Raw genomic sequence first — 19,230 nt, 5'->3', positions numbered from 1 at the left:
TTCTCAGAAAAGAAGTCTTGGGAACCTGAGACTTGCTTAATCTTTGTGCATCTTCTGTCTTTCCACCTACTCATGATCTCTGATCTTTGTTAATCTGAATCTGCTCTGCATGTTCACAAGGAAAAGTTCTTGAAGGAAAGAGGAGGGACTGCAAGGTCTGAGAAGTTAGCAGAGCTGTTGGAGAACAGGTGGTGGGTCATGCTCAACTGTCCAAAAGCAGTGCGGAGCAGTCTCCCAGCCCTGCTGCCTGAGAAGACTTGTCAAAGCAAAGGTGATCATGGCATAGTCTCATCTGATTGTTAGATTTCCAGCTGCAGCGTGTTGCACTAGAGAATATGGTTGAGTGCAACCATGGCGTTTCCCATGGCACTTTTTCCACAAAATGCACCTTCCAGCTGAGATCTGGTTATGTTGCAAAAAAGAGCCACATTCAAGCATGTTATTGAAGGAAAAAACAGGAAGGGGAGTCTGTCTTGATGAACCTTCCTTAGGAGCATTCAGAGTGGAACTGAGGAGCCCAAGCTCTCAGGTTTAGTGGAGAAAGGAGAGTTTGCGGTACTCGGTGAGAAGAGCTTTTGGGAGGACAGAAGAGGAGTTGAACAAATATTAACATGTTTGAGTTTTTTGGGGTGCATTTTAGCAGCATCTGTCAAGCTTCCTTTAAAAATATCCAGCCAGCTATGGCTTAACTGTGAATATTTTCCATACTTACTTCCCTGCATAAGGAATTGGCATTTTAATTTCACAAACAAATCAACTAGCTTATTAAATTCATCCACTCGCTCATGGAAATGGAAACCCAATAGACCGAGTTTGTTCTCATGTACTTTGCCATCATAGCTTTCTGGTTGTCATCTAAGCTTTAAGTAGTCTGTTCTGTTCAGGTTTTGTGTTGTGCTGTATTCTGTATAATTTCATCCCTGAAATTGCGCCCACCACTATGATGTGTGCTAGTACTGGGTTGTTAGACTGTTCTCACCATGGGATCTGAATGCCTCTTCACTGTAGTCTGTTTGGCTTCTCGCATGCTGCACCCCATGCTGTGGTAGCAAGCTGCCTGGATAGCACTGTATTGTGGTTCTTTACACCTACCAAAGAGCATGAACGCTTGTCAGGTGTCCTTAATAACATGAATCTGGCATTGCTTTGTTTTCAACTCAGCTGTTTAGCTAAAAGAATGTGTAATTTAAAAGAAAAAAAAAAAAAACAATTTCACCTGAAAGTATATGGCCAAATGCAATTTTATTTAGTCCTGACAATAGAGGCCATTTGCTGTTGATGATTGCCATCATGGCATGCTTTAAGTGAGAACAAACATCCTGCCCCCCTCCAATACACGCAGGCCTTTTTTCTTAACAGATTTGTTCATTAAGCATATGTTCAAAGACTACAGCTATTACCACTTTTAAATAGAACCATTTTTTCATTGCTTTTCATAGATACAATGCCACAGTGTTACGAAAAAAAGCCATCAACGTTCCAGATTTAATTAACTAATATTCTATTAAAACTCCTTTTTGCTCCAGCAGTTGTTTGACAATACGCAGATAAATACTGTATGTTGGAGACTGACCTTCAAATGACAGTTCAAAGTTGCTGCTTTGCAACGTTTTTAGCGGTCTGAATGCCTTTGTCTTCCTTGTATGTATGTTAAAAAGGTCTCTTACTTCTGAGCCTAGAAACAGGAGGGGAGGTGGTAGGTTGCAAGGCTTGGTCCCAACTTCCTTGCACTGGCAATATTCCTGCTGAAATAGGTAAAAGTTTCATCTGACCAATTTTGCAGGCTTTCAAGAAGAGGGATGGTGCTCCCAAAAGACACTAAATGCCTTCCATTTTGTATGCCTTCTGTGGGAGACAAAGATAATACAGAAAGCTTTCTCAGAATAGGTCATTTTTCTTGCGGTTATGTTCGTGCAGGGGCTTTCAAAATGGCACCTTTTAGCACCCTGTGTGCTCACTCTGCTGCCATATGCTCACTGGTACTGGCAGGTTCTGAATGTTGTTTGCCAGGACACTGAAGAGCCTGTGCTGTTTTCCATAGGGGAAAATGCTTGTGCAACAGCTCTTAAGTGACACTTCCTTTGTTCTTTAAGTTCTTCTGCATGCTACTAAAGTGCTCTTTGTATTGGACGTACGTATGGATTCAACGATGCTCTGTCTTTTCAGTTCATAAGACCATTTCAAGATCTGTAGAGATGAAGGGATGGACTGTAATGTTATAATTATTCCTCAAAAGTAGGACTTGATATTTTATTGATTCATCTTTTGTCTTTTATATCTGCACTCAGCGTATCTGAAATAGATCACAGTGCTTCTACCTAGGCCATGCATAAAACAGTTCTTTCCTTGTCCGTTCTGCTTATGATCTTCTCAGCATAATTAATGCTATCTTCAGGAAAAAGGACCAAGGGAATGCACATAATTGTCAGTGGGATTTGAAGGATGCAAGGAAAAAAGTCTTCTAGTAGAATCTGGCCTCTATGGAGAAAGACAGAAGTGAGATGGATTTGAAAGCATTGCCCTGGTCCTTAGAAGCTAAGAATGAGATTTACAAGATTACTCAGTGCAAGTTTAACTTCTTCATTTTGAAGTCAAGTGTATACCTAGTGTGGGAAGAGGCTTCGTATGAGGCATTTGGCATCTTCTGTTAATGCAGATGAAGTGTTCTGGATAGCAGAACAGGAATATAGCTGTGTGGATGAAATCCTGCTTCCCCTTGACACATGCTGTCACCCACACTTCATAAGGAACACACTATGGGAGGCAATTGACTATCCGTGTTTCAAAATATATTATATACACAGCAGTGTTTCAACATGGGGACAGAACTGTGGAGCAACTAGGAGTCCATAAGGATATGTTTGGTGCCTTTGTGACGGCATGAATTATAAATGTTATAAAATCAGGAGTTCCTGAAAATGAAGAAATACTTTAAACAAGGCCTGAGAAAACAATGTTTTTGAATAGCCCCAATTTGTGTTGCATACGTGATATGGTAAAAATAACTTAATGTCTTTTCATCCTTAGACTAGAAAGAGACCTTTTATACCTGTAGCATGGGAGGTTTTAAGTGTACCTCCTTGGCAGCTCTGCCTACCACAAATGCAGCATAGTGCCACCTGCTTCCCTGTAGCATCGTTCATATTCAGGTCCTCTACAGAATGGTCTCAGTCTAAGGTATTGGAGAGCATTTCTGCACTGTTTGCTGGAATGCAGAAAAAAAAATCCCTAGGTGTCGTGGTTTTGTTTAGTAGGGGGGGGCCTAAGGTGGTAGCTTCTGTAGGAAACTGCTAGAAGTCGCTCCCCTTTGTTCAGGGGACTTGGCCAGGCCTAGGGCGGACCCACTGCTGGCCAAGGCCGAGCCGATTGGTAGCAGAATGTCTCGTGATAACGCCTCTGCGATAACGTATTTAAGAATGGGAAAACAGAAAAAAAAAAGAGAGAGAAGAGAAGATGTGAAGAAGCTGAGCAGGGGCAGAGGCGCAGGCCTCATGGGCCTTGCAGGCCTCACCCTCTGGCCTCTCGCCAGGCAGCTGACTGGGCCCGACTCGGTCCAGCCCGGCTGCAAGAAGTGGAGAGGAGATGAGAAGTGAATAAGATGTAAAAAAGATCCTGAGAGACATCTACCAGCCTGTTGTGAGGAACAGCTGCAGACGCCAAGGTCAGTTCAGAAGGAGGGGGAGGAGTAATGCGGCTCCTGGCCAAGATTCCCCTGCAGCCTGTGGTGACGACCATGGTGGAGCAGGTTGTCCCCCTGCAGCCCATGGAGGTCCACGGAGGAGCAGAGATCCACTTGGAGCCCATGAAGGACCCCGTACCGGGGGAGGTGGATGCCTGAAGGCAGCTGTGGCCCGCGGAGGGCCCGCTGGGACAGCTGTTCTGGAGAGACTGAACTCTGTGGAAGAGATCACCCACGCCGGAGCAGTTCCACAAAGGACTGTGGCCCGTGGGAGGGACCCCACGATGGAGCAGGGGAGGAATGTGAGGAGTTCTTCCCTCAACCATGAAGCAGCGGTGTAAAACAACGTGTGATGAACTGACTGCAACCCCCATTCCCTCTTCCCCCCTATGCTGCTCGGGAGGGGAAGGTAGCAGAGATAATGTTAAGCTCGGGAAGAGGGAGGGGTGGGGGGAGGTTATCTTGTTCTCTGTCTCATTATCCTGCTGTTTGTAGTAATAAATGAATAGTTTTCCCCAAGTTGAGTCTGTTTTGCCCGTGACGGTAACTTTAAGGATTTCTCCCTGTCCTTATCTCAAACCTTGAGCCGTTTTTCCTTATATTTTCTCTCCCTATTCTCTTGGAGTGTGGGGGGAGTGAGAGAGAGACTGCGTAGTCTGGTCCGATCGGGGCTGAACTACGACACTAGGCTAGCCAATACCAAACTGGTCCTGAAGCTGGAAGTAGGAATGCTATGCTGATACAGGATCCAAAATGATGGCTCCACAGAACTTTGCTTACTGCCTTGTGAACCTGCTGATTAATGTCAGCTCTTGCTAAGGTTACTCAGCGTGAGGCTGTGTGGCGTGAAGTACAGTCACCATAGATCAAATGGAGCCTTGGGATGCATACATCCATGAGAGGTTTGTTTCTTTGAATTGTTTTGTAGAGTGAAGCTCATGACTGCAGGCAAGTGGTACAAAATCTTCCCAGAATAATTGCAGAACTCATCATCAGCATGTGCTTTTTTGGTCTCACCTTCTCCGACATAGATCTGTAACAACTTGTGCATGTCTGCTTATCCGTCTAGACAAAACATTGCTCTGTGTGTGTTCCCTCACTGGGAAGAGGATGAGAAGACAAGCTGTTGTATTTTTTTTAGTTCACTACTTAAGGCTGTATATCCATGTTGATGAGCACGGTATAAGAACCCATATAGACTAGACACAAGTAAACAAAGTGTACTTCTACCTTTCTCGATGTGCACTGTTCACTCTGTGCTGCTATGTGATTAGCTAGGGAGAAGGAGAGATTAATGAGACTGTTACCACATTTTAATTATCTAAGCATGCCGCTGACATGAGGGGACTGCAGTTACAGAGGCAGAAGAGCACTGAACTGGAAGCAATGATATTTAATTGTGCAGACTTTGCATTTGGGCTCATAATAGAGTAGCTCTGGCTTGCACTAGCACTCTAGTACAGAGATAAAATTGAGTGTGGACATACTATTTCTAGATGTCCATACTCCTGTCTGTACAAGTGCTTATTCTTGAGCCTGAGTTATAATATCTGAATGATACCATTGCTTTCTGAGGAAGCTCAGCAGTGCAAGCGTAGCCTTTGTAAATGCATGAAAGAAAGTGAAATGCTTATACTTGGGTTAGTAGTACCCTTGAGGCATGTATCAGGTTTGTCACTGAAGACAGTTGTTGAGACTGGTCTTGATATAATTTACTTTGCTCGGGAAAGAGAAGGTCTTTGAAATAAATGTTGAATGTGATAGTGGCTTTCCAAAATATTTTTGCTGAAGGCTCCAGGTCATAAGATTTTAGTCACTTAGTAAAGCAGGCTATATCTAAATGAATGGCATCAAAATGTTCACATTTGAACCTGTCGGGAAGTGGGCATATCACCCAACTGCTTCAAGGTCCAAACCTACTCATTCACCAGGGCAGAAAGCAATTTAATATGTATAGGACACCAGGTAAGTAAGTCAGTGAAGAAAAATTAGAAACACACAATGATTTTAGTATTAGAACTGTAGAAGATATTAATTTATGAGAAGAAATTTTTTTTTTTTTGTAGGCAATACAAGTGTGCTAACATCAATTCAGATAATAGTAGTATGGCTACTGAGTAAGTTTAAAAGTGCATGAGACCAGAATGCACTTGTTTCTTTTAATTATCAGATTCACTTTTGTATCACAGGGGCCATTTGACTGGGTTAAAATTATTGCTGCTATTTTTTGATTCTGCATTCAGGCACTTTTAAGTATATCCTGTAGTTAAAGGCTAAAGGCACGAAAATTATAATTTGAGTTTGGGAGAAGAGAGTTGGTTATCCTGTTTCAGAAAGAGAATTCAACCCTGTACATCTCAATCTGCACTGTTGTTGTGCTGTTGACAGTTCTCCCTGGCTGTGTTGTTTGTGCAAAGCTGATTCATGAGCAGTCAAAGCCATAGCTCTTTAACTGTGGAATTACAGAGCTGCTTTGTGGGTTTCCATTTTCAGTGTTAAAGGAAGTTTGCAGGCTGGGAGTAATTTAGGACAACCAGCTCCACTGGAAGTCAACTTGCAGTGTGTTTACAAAACCTTAAGTCACCTCCAAAATTATCACCAGACACTTGAAAACTTTCACTGAATAAAACAACATAACAAAGAAATGTATTCTTTATAAAAATAATTTTAAAAATCCATCTAATTGTTAAGTGGTAATCAGACATACCTTCTGTAAGGGGTTTAATAGGAAAGGAGGAAAGAGCCTTGCAAAAAAACCAAAAGAAGCTTTGAATAGAGCCCTGATTGAGAGATGGCAAATGCTAATCATGTGTGGGTGTGATAGAAGTTAATATTCAGTCTCTGCCCACTGAGGGTCTGCATTCACTTCTTAAGAGCTGTAATTTGACACTATATTTAATATTTTAATTATTTTGAAGCAAACTGCTATAGGGGCCCTAGCTGACATGAGAAATAGCGTATCCTTTAACGTGACATGCTTTGCAGGAGAGAAAGAAAAAGGATAATGCTTAACAACATATCTAGTGTTTAAGGCCTGCAAGCACTAGTAGAGCCGTTAAGAATAAATCTCTTGTGTATTTGATTCAATAGTGGGAGTACGATTTGTATGTTGACAAGGGCATAACTAATCTTGCATTGGAAATTAAGAGCAACTCCTTCATTATTAGTAGAGACAACACAGTTAGTAACGAGTATTGGAGGAGGAGGATTAGACCCCTGCAGATGGCACAGTAGCTATCATATACTTCCCATATGGTTGCTTTACCTGACAGTTCCTTACTGCTTCTAAAGGCTCGTAGCAGTTCATCTTTGCTGAGCTGGGAGGCCTGTCTTTCTGGAGCATAGAGCCTGATGATTTATTTTCTTCTTGCTCTTGTGTAAGTAAGGCTTACATCTGATCTAGACTGTTATCAGCCAAGTGTATTGTGAGCTGCTTTGGCCTTGCAACTCTGTTTCATGTGAGTTATTGGACTGCAGATATGGTGAGATGATTAAATAAGTTACTTTATCTCTTTCTAGAAGGGCTAGGTGTATTAAGCAGCCAGTAGCGCTGTGTAGGACTCCAGGTCTGGGAGAAGCGCTGTCTTGAGCATCTGATTTCTTCCGGGAAGGAAGAGTTTGACGGCAGCTCAAATGAAGTCTCCCAGACTTACCCTTCAATGAAAAAAAGTCTCTGATGGCAGGCTGCATCCTTCCCTCTTCAAGGATTACTTCATAGACCGGAGTCCTGTCTTGCACTTTTGGTTATTTGGAACAAAAAACCTGGGTGGAGGCAGAAAACATTGAGAAGGTTTTGAGTTTTGCTTTTTTTTCTGTTCCCATATTTCTTTCCTCCTGCAGTTACCATATTTTTTCATTAACTATTTCTTGAGCAACATGACAATGAGCCACAATAGAACATGGGGAGTGAAAGTTGATATAGAAAGGCATGTTAATGCGATGTCATTAAAATCTTCTCAAACTGGGATTTGTCTTTGCACTTCAGGTCTGTATAGCGCAAGCATGCTTTGAAGCTGACAGACTTGCACCAGAAGAACTACTGAGAAGCAAGGCTGGACGTCACCTAAGAACAGACTCTTTCTCACTGGGAAAAACAGGCTTACTTTTTGAATTGCTAATTCTACTTAATTAAACAAAATCCTTATTTAGTTCCTATCAAGCTCCCAGTTTTTCTACTGAACGCTAACAGTAGTAGTAGGTTAAGAATTACTCTGAAAATAAATCACAATTAGTTTTAGTGTGAATCACTTTTAATTTGAAAGTCAGTTTCAGAAGCGCCTTTTCAGATCATTGATTTAATAAACTAAGAAGCTTCTAGGCATTTTCTTTTTTCATGAACTATAAACTATACTGTCTGGAAATCTAATTATGGAAAAAAATTACTACCTTGATAATTTAATTAAATGTATGTTTCGATAGGTACAGCCTGACCTAAGAGCAATCTGGACCCTCTCTAACCATGATAAACATGTATCTCACCACTGATAGTGGAGTCCCTTTTCTACATAACAATTCAATAGGTAGTAGGAAACGTTGGCTCCTGTTACACTTGAATTTTATGGAAGCTGCAAGAAAATGGCTTAGATTTTTCTCTTTGTCTTCTTGAATGACGAAAGTTGGGGCTGGTGGACATTTCCACTGCAGCAACTCAGCTGAAGATGCCCTTAGGAAGTGAGATCTATCCAGATGGTATTGGCCCTTATCATTGTGGCGCTTCCCTGTGGCAGCCAGTCGCTTAGTACGCAGTACCTGTTGGACTGCTGAAAAAATCACAGCAGTTTGAAAGCTCTTCTAAATCACAGATAAGAGGGAAAACCTCAAGGCCTGGTCTGAAGCCTGAAATTTGCAGAACATATCAGCAACCACGTAAAACCAGTGACTGATTGGGAATTAGATGAAGTTTTTAACTTGTTTGCTGGCCAGTTTCCTCTTGTAGAAGCAGCGGGGGAGGCAGTTTGTCTTGCAATCGTGGTATTTCTCTTCTCCATTCCTCTCTAGCAGCTTGCAGGCTTGCTTTTATATGTGACCCTACCATATCATAATAATGGTCCTGGGTGAACAGGAATGTTTTTTCTGACTTCACCTCTTTTTCTCTCCTCCTACCCATCCCAGATGAAGTGGCAGGTGGACTGAGTGGGAGCAGTGTGAAAATGAATGCAGAGAAAGTGTGTGACTCAGCAGTTCAGCAGAGAGCTACTGAGTGGAAAGGCAGCTATTCTCCTCGCGCACTGTGGCATCAGGTTCCTGTTCCCTCAGAGATGGGAATAGGCCATTTATGGATGGAGCTGTGCGGCCCACTGGCAGCGAGAAGGGGCTGAGTATTCTTTTCAGCAGAACTTATTTCAAGTTGAGAGGAAAGCGTCATCTCCAAGTTTGTTAAAAATGTTACCAGTGAAAGAGGAGAAGCAGTGGGCTAGAAATACGTAGACCTCAGTTTGCTGCCTGGCTTGCTAACAGATTTTCTGCATGACTTTCCTCCTTGCTTACTTTTTCTCTTGATGTGTCTTTCCATTTTGGTAATCAAGAGTTTGGTTTAAACAGCAGCCAGACTCTACCATCTGAGCTTGAAAAGTGCAAGTCTCCAGTGCTTTTCCAGGGTGGTAGATGCCACCCATTTCCCTCTGCACTGTTGTTTCAAGAACTCAACAGAGAACATTTGCCTTTCTCAGAATGAGGTTGCTGGCTTTAAGCATGCTAGCTGCCACTCATGGACAAGCCAGTGCAGAGGAAAAGTGATGACATTTGTGGGTTGTCTTCTGTCACTTCAGGGTAAATTAACCTTTTTCTCATTCAGTGTTAAGGTTATGGAGCCATTGCGGTGTCTTTCTAAGCAGTTTTGTAATGGTGCAAGTTGTGGTATGTTAGTATCAGTTTCTGAAGCAGATTTATGTATACAGACTAAGCAACAGCAGGTAGACATTCTGTATCAGTGGTTGTACTTAGTAAAAGCTCAGTTTTAAAGCTGTAGTGTGCATCATTGTCACCAAATTTTCCAGACTTGTGTTTCAGATTTTGAACTTTTTCCCTTCCAGGAGATGTAGATAATATGCAAAAAAACCCTGACACCCCCACCTTCACCCCACCACCTCCTAAAAAAAAATGCATGGGATGGTGTTCTGTTGAACCTTCAGAGATCCTGAAATGGTGCACTTGAGAGCTCTTGAGCCAGCTGCATTCCTCTTCACGGGCATATCAATCCAGGAGTCAGAGTGAATTAAATACCAATATTCTTAGCTAATTCCAGTGTGATCGTTTTGGCAAAAACATCCAGCTTTCCTGAACTGAAATCCTGAATGTTATAAATTTCAGTTGTTTCAGCTGTGAATACATGTAGCTTGGCCCAGCTAATTCTTATGGTCCAGGGTAGATACACTTAGTGCAAACTGAAAGCATTAGAAATTGTAAACTGAATTTCATCTCAGAATAAGTAACATAGGAGGCTGACACCAGGTTGCTGTTATGTAGACTGAATCCTGGTGAAGAGCTTTCCTTTCCTCTGTAACATGTCAGAGATGGCAGTTACAGTTGCTTGGAGCTCTTACTTGGATTAATGGTATGTCAGGCTTATTTCTTCTTTAAACTCTGTTACGCAGAGAGGACCGTGAAGTCTGCAGTAACAGTTTGTGGTTCTGCAAAGGACCACTGCATGAATCGAACTGGCTTACAGTTAGATGCCAGAGTGATTTCAGAATTGCTTTGGTGCCTTCCAGAGTTTAGTGGTAAACTTAGTGGGATATGTGGATCTGGCTGGGTTCTTGCTAGTGTTTGAATTAAGCTCTCTGGTATCTTCTGAAGTAGCTCTCTATGTGGTTTTGCGTTATATATGCAAGATCTACCAACCACAAGTTCTTGGCAGCTAAAACTTGGACTTTTTCCAGAGTGGAATTGGAAGTATTGAGGTGATTACATTCTTGTAAATCCCTTCTATCTCCAGTCAGGCACTAGTAGGTAGCTGTAGGGTGCACTGGGAGTATTTTTCTTTGCAGCTCCTAATCTGGATACTTCTAGGGATTAGATGCTCTCCTCCTAGTTAATGTTTTATTCAGCTATTTGCAAAAGGTAAATGTATCGAACTCTTGTAAACAGAGCAGGTCAGGGATCTGGTAGAAGCAGTCAGTACCATATCATGACTGAGAAGGTAAAAAAAAAATTAATACTGGAGAAGCCAGAGAGAGAGAGAAATACATTCTTACGATAACAGCAAATGCTGGAAATAGTGTTCCTAGCTTTCAACACAGCTCATTCGATCTTGAGTGTGATTTTTAACATAACTTGGCAGATGAGTTAGGAGCGCAAAAAGCATCAAGAAAAAAACAGGCTTTCCTAGGTGATGAAGTGTATCCATCTGAAAAGAGTAGTGATGCAGCTTCTGTCATTACGTTTAACTCCTTAATATCTGAGATTGGCTGGTTATAAAGAAGTTCAGTAAAAATTTCTGAGCTGTAGAGTGGTGACCCACCAGTTGGTTTCCTGTGGAGAGAGGATTGTAAGTACACAAGTTGTATTTGCCATGCAAGTATGAAAGGTCCCCTTCCTCTTACCCACTTTCTCCCATACCACTGCAGTGCAAAGGACAGACTGGCTTTTCATCCAAAAGCTAATTATTTTGTTTCCGTTCTTCTCATACTGCAGTGGCAAGCAAAAAAAAGATCATGTCTTCTCAGCCAATACCTTTCTCCTAAAGCTCCATTCTTTGATCAGATGAGCTGTCTTTTTACCCTCCAGCACAAGCTACCTCTCATTCACGTCTGCTCCAAGGCAGCTCGTTCAGCTTTGGTGTGACTTGCCTGCAACCTGTGTGTCTTATGACCTGCAGATTTAACAAGGATTTGACCAAGACAGGTGAAGTACAATGCCAAGGTTAAAGTCTTCCATATGCAATTTAGGTGCGTGTGAAAACAAGCACTTGATTTGCAGACCCATATCGGTAGTATACGTTCATCTACTGTTCTCTATTCTCCCTAGAGACAGTAGTTTTAGTAGGCAGTTGAATTTTGGTATCTAGAGGCTGTATGTGGATTTAGGACTCCGATGTGAAGTGTTGCTGCCATGTTCGTACTTTGCAATGCTTCCACACTGTGGTCCCTTCCTGTAGAGTAAGTTCTTGCCATGCACAGCGATGATGAAGGTATAGACAGGTTCAGAGGGATGTGGGTCTCCAGATACATAAAGCAGATACGGGACGATGCAGCTGAGCTGCTCTGGTGTGTTGACTGCTGCAGCCTAAGAGTTGGCAGAACAGATGAAGCCCACTTTTCCTTCCTATCTTGTGTCTGGCAGGTAGTTCCACAGAGCTCAGGGATTGCACCATGACTGAAGAAGCCACCACCATTAACAAAATTTGTATTTCCCGGTGAAAAGGCAGTACCACCCAATCCTCCAGAAGCATAATTCCCACAGATACAGTGTGATGTATGTTAGTAAAAGTCTAATAATTGTATGAGCACTGTAGTTTCATTGCTGGGGTATATTTTATTTCTATTCTAAAAATCCTTTTGGTAAGGAACAAGTCTTTTTTTCATCCCAAAAATACATTGCTAAATTAAGTCTGCCAACAGAGCTGTGTCAATTCCTTGAGCGCACAAGACAGGATACAAGTTCCTGTTAAAGTGCTAACTTCATTAGGAAATACAGCCAGGACATGTGGTCCTGGGAGGTTGGTTTTTGTTTTGTTTTGTTTTTCTCTGAAGGCTCTGAGTATGAATCAGTTGATTTAGAGAGCTGCTGATGCCTTGCCCACAGCTGCATTCGATTGGATCATAGCGTGTTTTACTGCAAGGCATTGTTGGCTTACTTATCATTACTACAGTGCCTTTTAGTGTTTCAGTTAAGTCTAGTGCTCTAAGCACATGTTTTTCTGAGAATGTATATAGATATTCTTGTTTTATTCTTCTGCCCTCTATGTACCCATGTATGAAGGCAGAAAAAGAGAGAGATGCAGGTACACGGGTTTTTAAATGGGCATTGTCTTGAGTTACAGAAGCCAGCTGTTACCTTGTGAGTGAACAAAGATGTTTCCCTGTATAGATTATTCCACAGGAAAGTGTTGTGCCATTTATTTTTGGCAGCTTATGCTGGTGGCTGTATTTAAGGACAGAATACAAGGTGCTTTGGGGCCTCAAATGTAAGAATGACATGGACCTGTTGGAGCGAGTTCAGAGGAGGCCGTGAAGACGATCAGAGGGCTGAAGCACCTCTCCTGTGAGGACAGGCTGAGAGAGCTGGGGCTGTTCAGCCTGGAGAAGAGGAGGCTCTGGGAGACCTTATAGCGGCCTTCCAGTACCTAAAGGGGGCCTGGAGAGGGGCTTTTGACAAGGGAATGTAGTGATAGGACAAGGGATAATGGCTTTAAAGTGAAAGTGAGTAGACTTACATTAGATACAAGGAAGAAATTCTTTACTGTGAGACTGGTGAGGCACTGGAACAGATTGCCCAGAGAAGTTGTGGGTGCCCCATATCTGGAAGTGTTCAAGGTCAGGTTGGATGGGGCTTTGAGCAACCTGGTCTAGTGGAAAGTATCCCTGCTCGTGGCAGGGAGGTTGGACTAGATGATCTTTAAGGTCCTTCCAACCCAAGCCATTCTGTGATTCTATGAATGGATCAGGGGTTTGATCTAGAAAGTTCCTTTTCCTGAACAGCAAGGATGAGGTTAAGTTTATGGTGCTGTTTTGAAATTTCAAGTTGCTTTAACAAGCCATATGGCTGCTACAGATGTGTGAGAGCTTTGAATTCTCCTGCCAAAGGTTTTTTTTTCTAGCAAGCATAGCCTTGCATCAAAGTGGAAGTGCTATGGAACTTTAATCCCAATCTCCATGATGCAGGAATTCACATGGATGGTTAGCTTTCACTGTCATTCAAATCACTAGCAGAGGAGAGGCTTAATTCACTCCTCCTGGATGTAGTCATCCTTGTCAGCTGTCTCAAGACCTTCTCATTGACTCTGACATAAGAAAATTTTGCTGATGTTTCACTCATTTGTTACCTAATCTGTGCACAGAAAGGAGCCAGGGCCCATTGGGGCAAATAATACAGGAATATAGGACTGCAAGATGAAGAGTGTATGGTAACTGAAGTATTGTTTAATGCTGAAATAGTTAAATGAATACAGAAACCTAGATGGGCATCATTATGTTTGTTGAAATGTAATCTTTTGTGATTTGGAGTAGCAAATTTTTGAGCGGAATTTAATTAACGGGCACTTTCTTTGTATATCCAAGACATGAATCTTAATCTATATACTTACACATATGAATTCAGGCAGTTCTCCATTATTTTAGTTGTTGATCTGGTGCCCCTATCTTTTAGTGTATTAGTGAAAATACCTGTTGATAACAGCTGAACTGCATGAATTCAGCAGAGCTGGAATCCTAGACTCCAAGGTCCATAGAGCAGATTTCTACCTTATGCAGTGAAAATAATTGAAAGTAGTAGTAGTCTATTGTCCTTCACATAGGGCAGCCATGAGAAGGAGAATGTGACTCCTGCAATTGTACCGCTGTTGCTAGACAACACTGAAATGCCAGGAATTGGGCTTTTGGGCTGTGGAGAGGCATAGATCCCCATGGTTACAGACACAGAGTGGTCCCCTAACTTTGACATCTTTGTTCGAGAAGGCGTGTGGTTAAGTGGCCTTCGTATCATCATATTAGAGTCAGGGTTCTGTTTCCAACCCAGACAGAAGTGACCTTGTAATAGCTCAGGCTGTAAGAGATATGAAACAAAGAAATTCTGTTTACCTGCTGCATAAGGCAGATGAATGAGCTTTTGGTCAGTTAAAAAAAGGTCTTCTGAAATATGAAATATTATGATTTATTAAAAATAGTTGAAAGCTGAGCTTGAAATCTGCATTCCCTGGCTTCTTGTTCTGGTTGTCTTCCCAAAGATGTTTTAGTTCTGCTTTACGTGTATTTTATCTTGAGCGTTTGGGAGGAGTATCCAAAAAAGGAAGTCATTAGGACATGGAAAAACAGCAGTTTGGTTCATTAGCCATTCTTGGGGACAGAGGTGCATTATTTAATGCAGCTAAAAGAAAAGTATTACTTAAAACATGCTTAGTGAAAACAGAAGGTTGGAGACTTTAGGAGCGTAATAAACTATATGTAAATAGAAGTTTTTGAAGATTTATATTTCAGCCACAGGTATATGTCTTTTGCATGAATGGCAAAAATGATTTCTGACATCAAGATTCTGTCCCTGCTAAATTTGAAATTCCTGTTCCAAAACACAGAGGATAAACATCCCATGAAAACAGCAGGAAAAAAAAAGGGCAAACAGTAACAGGGGTTTTCCCCTCAGTTCTTGTCCAAATCCAGTGAGACATGAAGCAGTTTGGAAACTTGACAATTTTCGGCTTTAACTATTAAGTTTTTGCACGTTATAGAAAATGAAAACAAAGGTCAGCACTGAAGTATTTAGGCAGCCTTAACTGTGGCTGCTTAATGTGACCACTGTATTGTCCTCCTGAAGATCTTTATCGAATCATAGAATCATAGAATAGTTAGAGTTGGAAGGGACCTTCAAAGGTCATCTAGTCCAACCCCCCTGCAAAGAGCAGGGACATCCCCAACTAGATCAGGTTGCTCAGAGCCTCATCCAGCCTGGCCTTGAACGTTTCCAGGCATGGGGCCTCCACCACCTTTCTGGGCAACCTGTTCCAGTGTTCTGTAACTCGCATCGTAAAAAATTTTTTCCTAATTTCCAGTCTAAATCTACCCCCCTCTATGGTGTCAGAAATCACGTGTAAAGCATACGGTCAGTGTTTCTGAACACCAAGGACTGTGTCTGGGCGCTCTGTTTCCTCAGGGGGTTTGTCATGGACTGCAGTTTACTGACTGGAGTCTGAAGGACAGAGAGGTAGAGCTCCTGTGACGTCTTGAGCTATATTCCAGAAACTGCTTTTCTTTGAAAAAATGCTATTTTCAAGCAGTTGTCTCCTAGTACTTAAGATATATAGATAAAAGAGTGATATTTCTTTCCACTGTGAGAAATACAGTCTGGGATTCTTGGTACTTCTGATTTTACCTTTTTAGTTTTCCCATGTTTCATTGACCTGTATTTAAGATTAAATTTTGTCATTGTTTCTGCAAATTACTGTACAGAGTCCTTCCTGGCAAATAGTTAATTTCAGCATATACTTATGATATGACATACATGGGTGTGTGTCTGTCTAGATGCACATTCTCTATGCTTCCTGAGAAATACCTGTGTAAAGACAATGAAAATAGCTACATACAAGCAGTTATACCCAGCATATCCTGCTGAGGCCACTACCTGTCATAAACTGACTGGAAATATTTTGAAAATGAGAAACCAGTAACCTGAGCTCCTGGGGAAGTACCTGGTAGTGCCTTGCAGGTGCTCGTTCTTGTGTTGTCTCTGGGTCTCCCCAGGCATTACACAATGAGACCCTCTTGCTGGGCACCTCTGTGAATGGAGAACCTTGTGGAGGAAGCCATCCGCATTTCCTGGACACCTTGTTCTCTTGTGCGAGGGTGGATATCTTAAGGTCTGTTTTGGTGAGAGGAGGGAGAACAATCACAGAGTGGGAATAAGCACCTCATGTTCTGTCCACTCTCACATTTTTGTATTCTAGAAATCCGAAAGCGGTATTTTCATGAATTGTTACTGTACCAATGGCCAGACCCTTGGCTGATACACAAATCCTGTTTCATTTGCTTAATTAGAGCTGTGGCTAGTTTAGGGATGCTTATCTGACTTGTTGCTATTGTGAGACATGTAGAGAAATGTCTGATGAGAGGAGCATTTGGTAGAAACCTGACCTCAACCAACCATGAAAGGGCCAATGATGTGGCCTTTCCCTTGGCCACAGGTGACTGGCTTAGGCTTAAGGCTACAGTGTTGTACCTAGGGCCGCCTTGGGGCTTTCCTCATGTAGAAGGATGTAAATCAGTAGTACTTATATCAAATGGGCCTGATCTTTCACTCCTTTTAGCTTGTAAATTAATTTGTATCTACGCAGACTGTGTTAAAAATACTGATGTTGAGGGACTAGCTGCTCTAGTGCATATTTCCACTGAATGGAATAGCATTACATTATTAAATAGCTCTTGAGTATGAATTCATCCAAGAAGTAGGTTATTAGAATGAAGTCTTTTATTAGTGCCGTAGGACACTCAGACAAAATCCAGAGCCCTTGAGCACTGTTCAGACACATAACATGAAACAGCCTCTATCTCGGAAATTTATAATCAAATTAGATAAATAAGGGGAAATAGAGGAATTGAGACAGGGAGGGACAAAACGGGTTCTCTGCCACCATGTACCAGGGAAGTGAGGAGCTAGGAAATAGCACAGATGGTTTATTTTAGAAAGTAAAAACGAAGAGGTGCAGTGATGTAAATGAGAATTTATTAACAACAAAGTCCAGAATCTGCGCCTCCAGAAAGAAAGGGAAAATAATTTATCTGCCCACACTCACTTTTTTTCTGACGAAGGCAGGTGAATACAGCTGCACTAATAGAGTGTGACGCTCACAATCCTGAGCCGCGCTTACTGATGCAGAACTGAGAGGTAGCCATCGTCTCTTGGAAGACAATAGCCCTTGCAGGCTCTGCGGTGGCTGCACAGGGTTACATACTGTTCATTCCTTGCACATGTCATTTTCACGTGAAGGTCTTTCCAGTCCGGCTGCTATGGAGTCGATGGATGGAGCTGAAGGACGACAAGGGCAGCCGAACAGGAAGGAGCAGTCCCTGAAAACCTCTCAGAAAACAGCACTGCTTGGTTGGGCTGCCCGGTGGAATGGATTAATGCCTGGAAACAGCATGTGTCTGTTTGTCCTCTCACAGATACTGGTAAGGCAACTCGTCATCTCTTTGAAATGCTGAGACTCTTCTTTTACGCTTTGTTGGCATGAGAGTTTTCCTCTTCATTCATTGTAGATGTAGCAGTGGACGTAGATGCAGTCCTCTCATTTCTGCAGCCACCTCTCACAGCCTTGCTTTGCAAACAGCCCCAGCCTTTTTATCCAATCCCATTCCCTGCCACTCTGCAAATGCCTCCTTTCCTAAATGACCCATCTCCCGAAAAATCTGTCTTCTGTAGCTGATATGTATGGGGGTAAATAACAGTCTCGTTAAAAAGTGGATTGGGAGGTCTGTCTCTGTGGGGGTGTTAAGTATAGCATCACTGCTTTTGTGGTTTTATGTTAACTGTGGTGTGTGCAGCCACCTTAAGTGGTTCAAATGAAATGTTTCAACGTGTATGTCTACACGTGTGTATCTGTTTATAGGGATACCTATGTGAGCGTGACTATTTGTGAAAGCTTTTAATAGTATGAGATAGGCCTTAATAGTCTTTTAATAACAAAGTTCATTGAATCACCGGTTTTGATCTAAAAGTAATAATGCTGAAAGCTCAGAATTCAGAGGAATCTGTTACCCTTTTGATGTACAGGCTACCATGGGCAGTCCTTTTGCTGCTATAGATCAGAGTAAGCTTGCTTAATTCAGTGATATGCATCTAATTAATGGTAGCTGAGCATTTAGCCTTCAGTCTTTTTCTTGTTAAGCTGCAGCCTAGAAAATACCTGAGTTCTTAAAGCAAAAATGATGATCAACATGAAATCAATGAGAACTAAATTAGTTAATTATGCAGTCTTGAAATGAAAATGAATGTTTGTATAATGAGAGATGCTCATTATATATTTTCTGATTGATTGCACAGCTTCTCTGCATGATGCTGTGGTACAGCACTTATGGGACCATCCCAGCAGCTCAGAATGCCTTTGACCTGCTGTCTTTCTTGCTTACTCCATTTAAACAGTTCTTGTCAGATCAAGGGGAGGTAAGTCCCTGTACTTCTCTCTGATTATGTAGTTGGTGTCAGTAGCCTTGGGTGCTGCTTCTAATACCTCTTCTGATTGAAACTATAATACACAGGTACTTCGTGTATAGTGACTGCTGTATTATGTGTGCATTCTAAAACAGTGAAAATTGTTTTCTGAAAACAGCTCCATATTTTATCTTCAGGATACAGGGCTGAATTTTTTACTATGATGTTATCAGCACAGCAGATTTTTCATAGTATGTGAATGATTGCAAATGAAGCAAAGCGACAAGAAATTAGCTCACTAAGGTTTAGTCGACAGTAAAGAGAGAGCTGGATGGATATTATTAGGATGGATAGAAGCTTAAATTCTGGAAGAGTGGATCAATCCACATAAAGGGTGCAAATCAGAAGATACACAGTCATAAAATTCTGGTTTTGTTGAGTATTTGGAGTGTATCTATGTACGGTAAAAGTATTTCACCTGTACTAGGTGTACAGGTTCAATTATATCTACAAAGCTGCCTGAGTAAAATTGGTTAGCTTCTCACCATGACATAATGACACGTATACCAGTGTGATTCATCTGATAAATTACTGGGGTAATTATACCCAGTGCAGATTTCTCTAGCCTGGACAGAACCTTAGTTAAATGGTGAGCACCTGCTTTCAAAAATCCGGCAAAATATATTTGCTATCAGAATGTTTAGATTTATTGTACATAATCTTTCTAGTAGAGGCTGTGCAGTACAAATAGGTAATCT

The 19,230-nt window shown here is 41.8% G+C and overlaps 1 protein-coding gene across 2 annotated transcripts in view; it reads left to right on the top strand.

The window, feature by feature from the left end:
• Nucleotides 1-19,230, top strand: part of PTPN5 (protein tyrosine phosphatase non-receptor type 5) — an 89,545-nt gene that overhangs the window by 35,017 nt on the left and 35,298 nt on the right. For both annotated transcript variants that reach the window (XM_086748561.1, XM_086748560.1), the window contains exons 4-5: nt 17,312-17,493; nt 18,365-18,484. In XM_086748561.1, coding sequence (XP_086604687.1) covers nt 17,332-17,493; nt 18,365-18,484 — 282 coding nt within the window. In that variant the 5' untranslated portion in view covers nt 17,312-17,331. The remainder of the gene's footprint in view (nt 1-17,311; nt 17,494-18,364; nt 18,485-19,230) is intronic.

This window comes from Chlamydotis macqueenii, chromosome 5 (genome assembly GCF_036417535.1).
Source record: "Chlamydotis macqueenii isolate bChlMac1 chromosome 5, bChlMac1.mat, whole genome shotgun sequence".
NCBI lineage: Eukaryota > Metazoa > Chordata > Aves > Otidiformes > Otididae > Chlamydotis > Chlamydotis macqueenii.
Note: the sequence above shows the minus strand (reverse complement) of the source record. Positions and strands in the feature narration are given on the sequence as shown.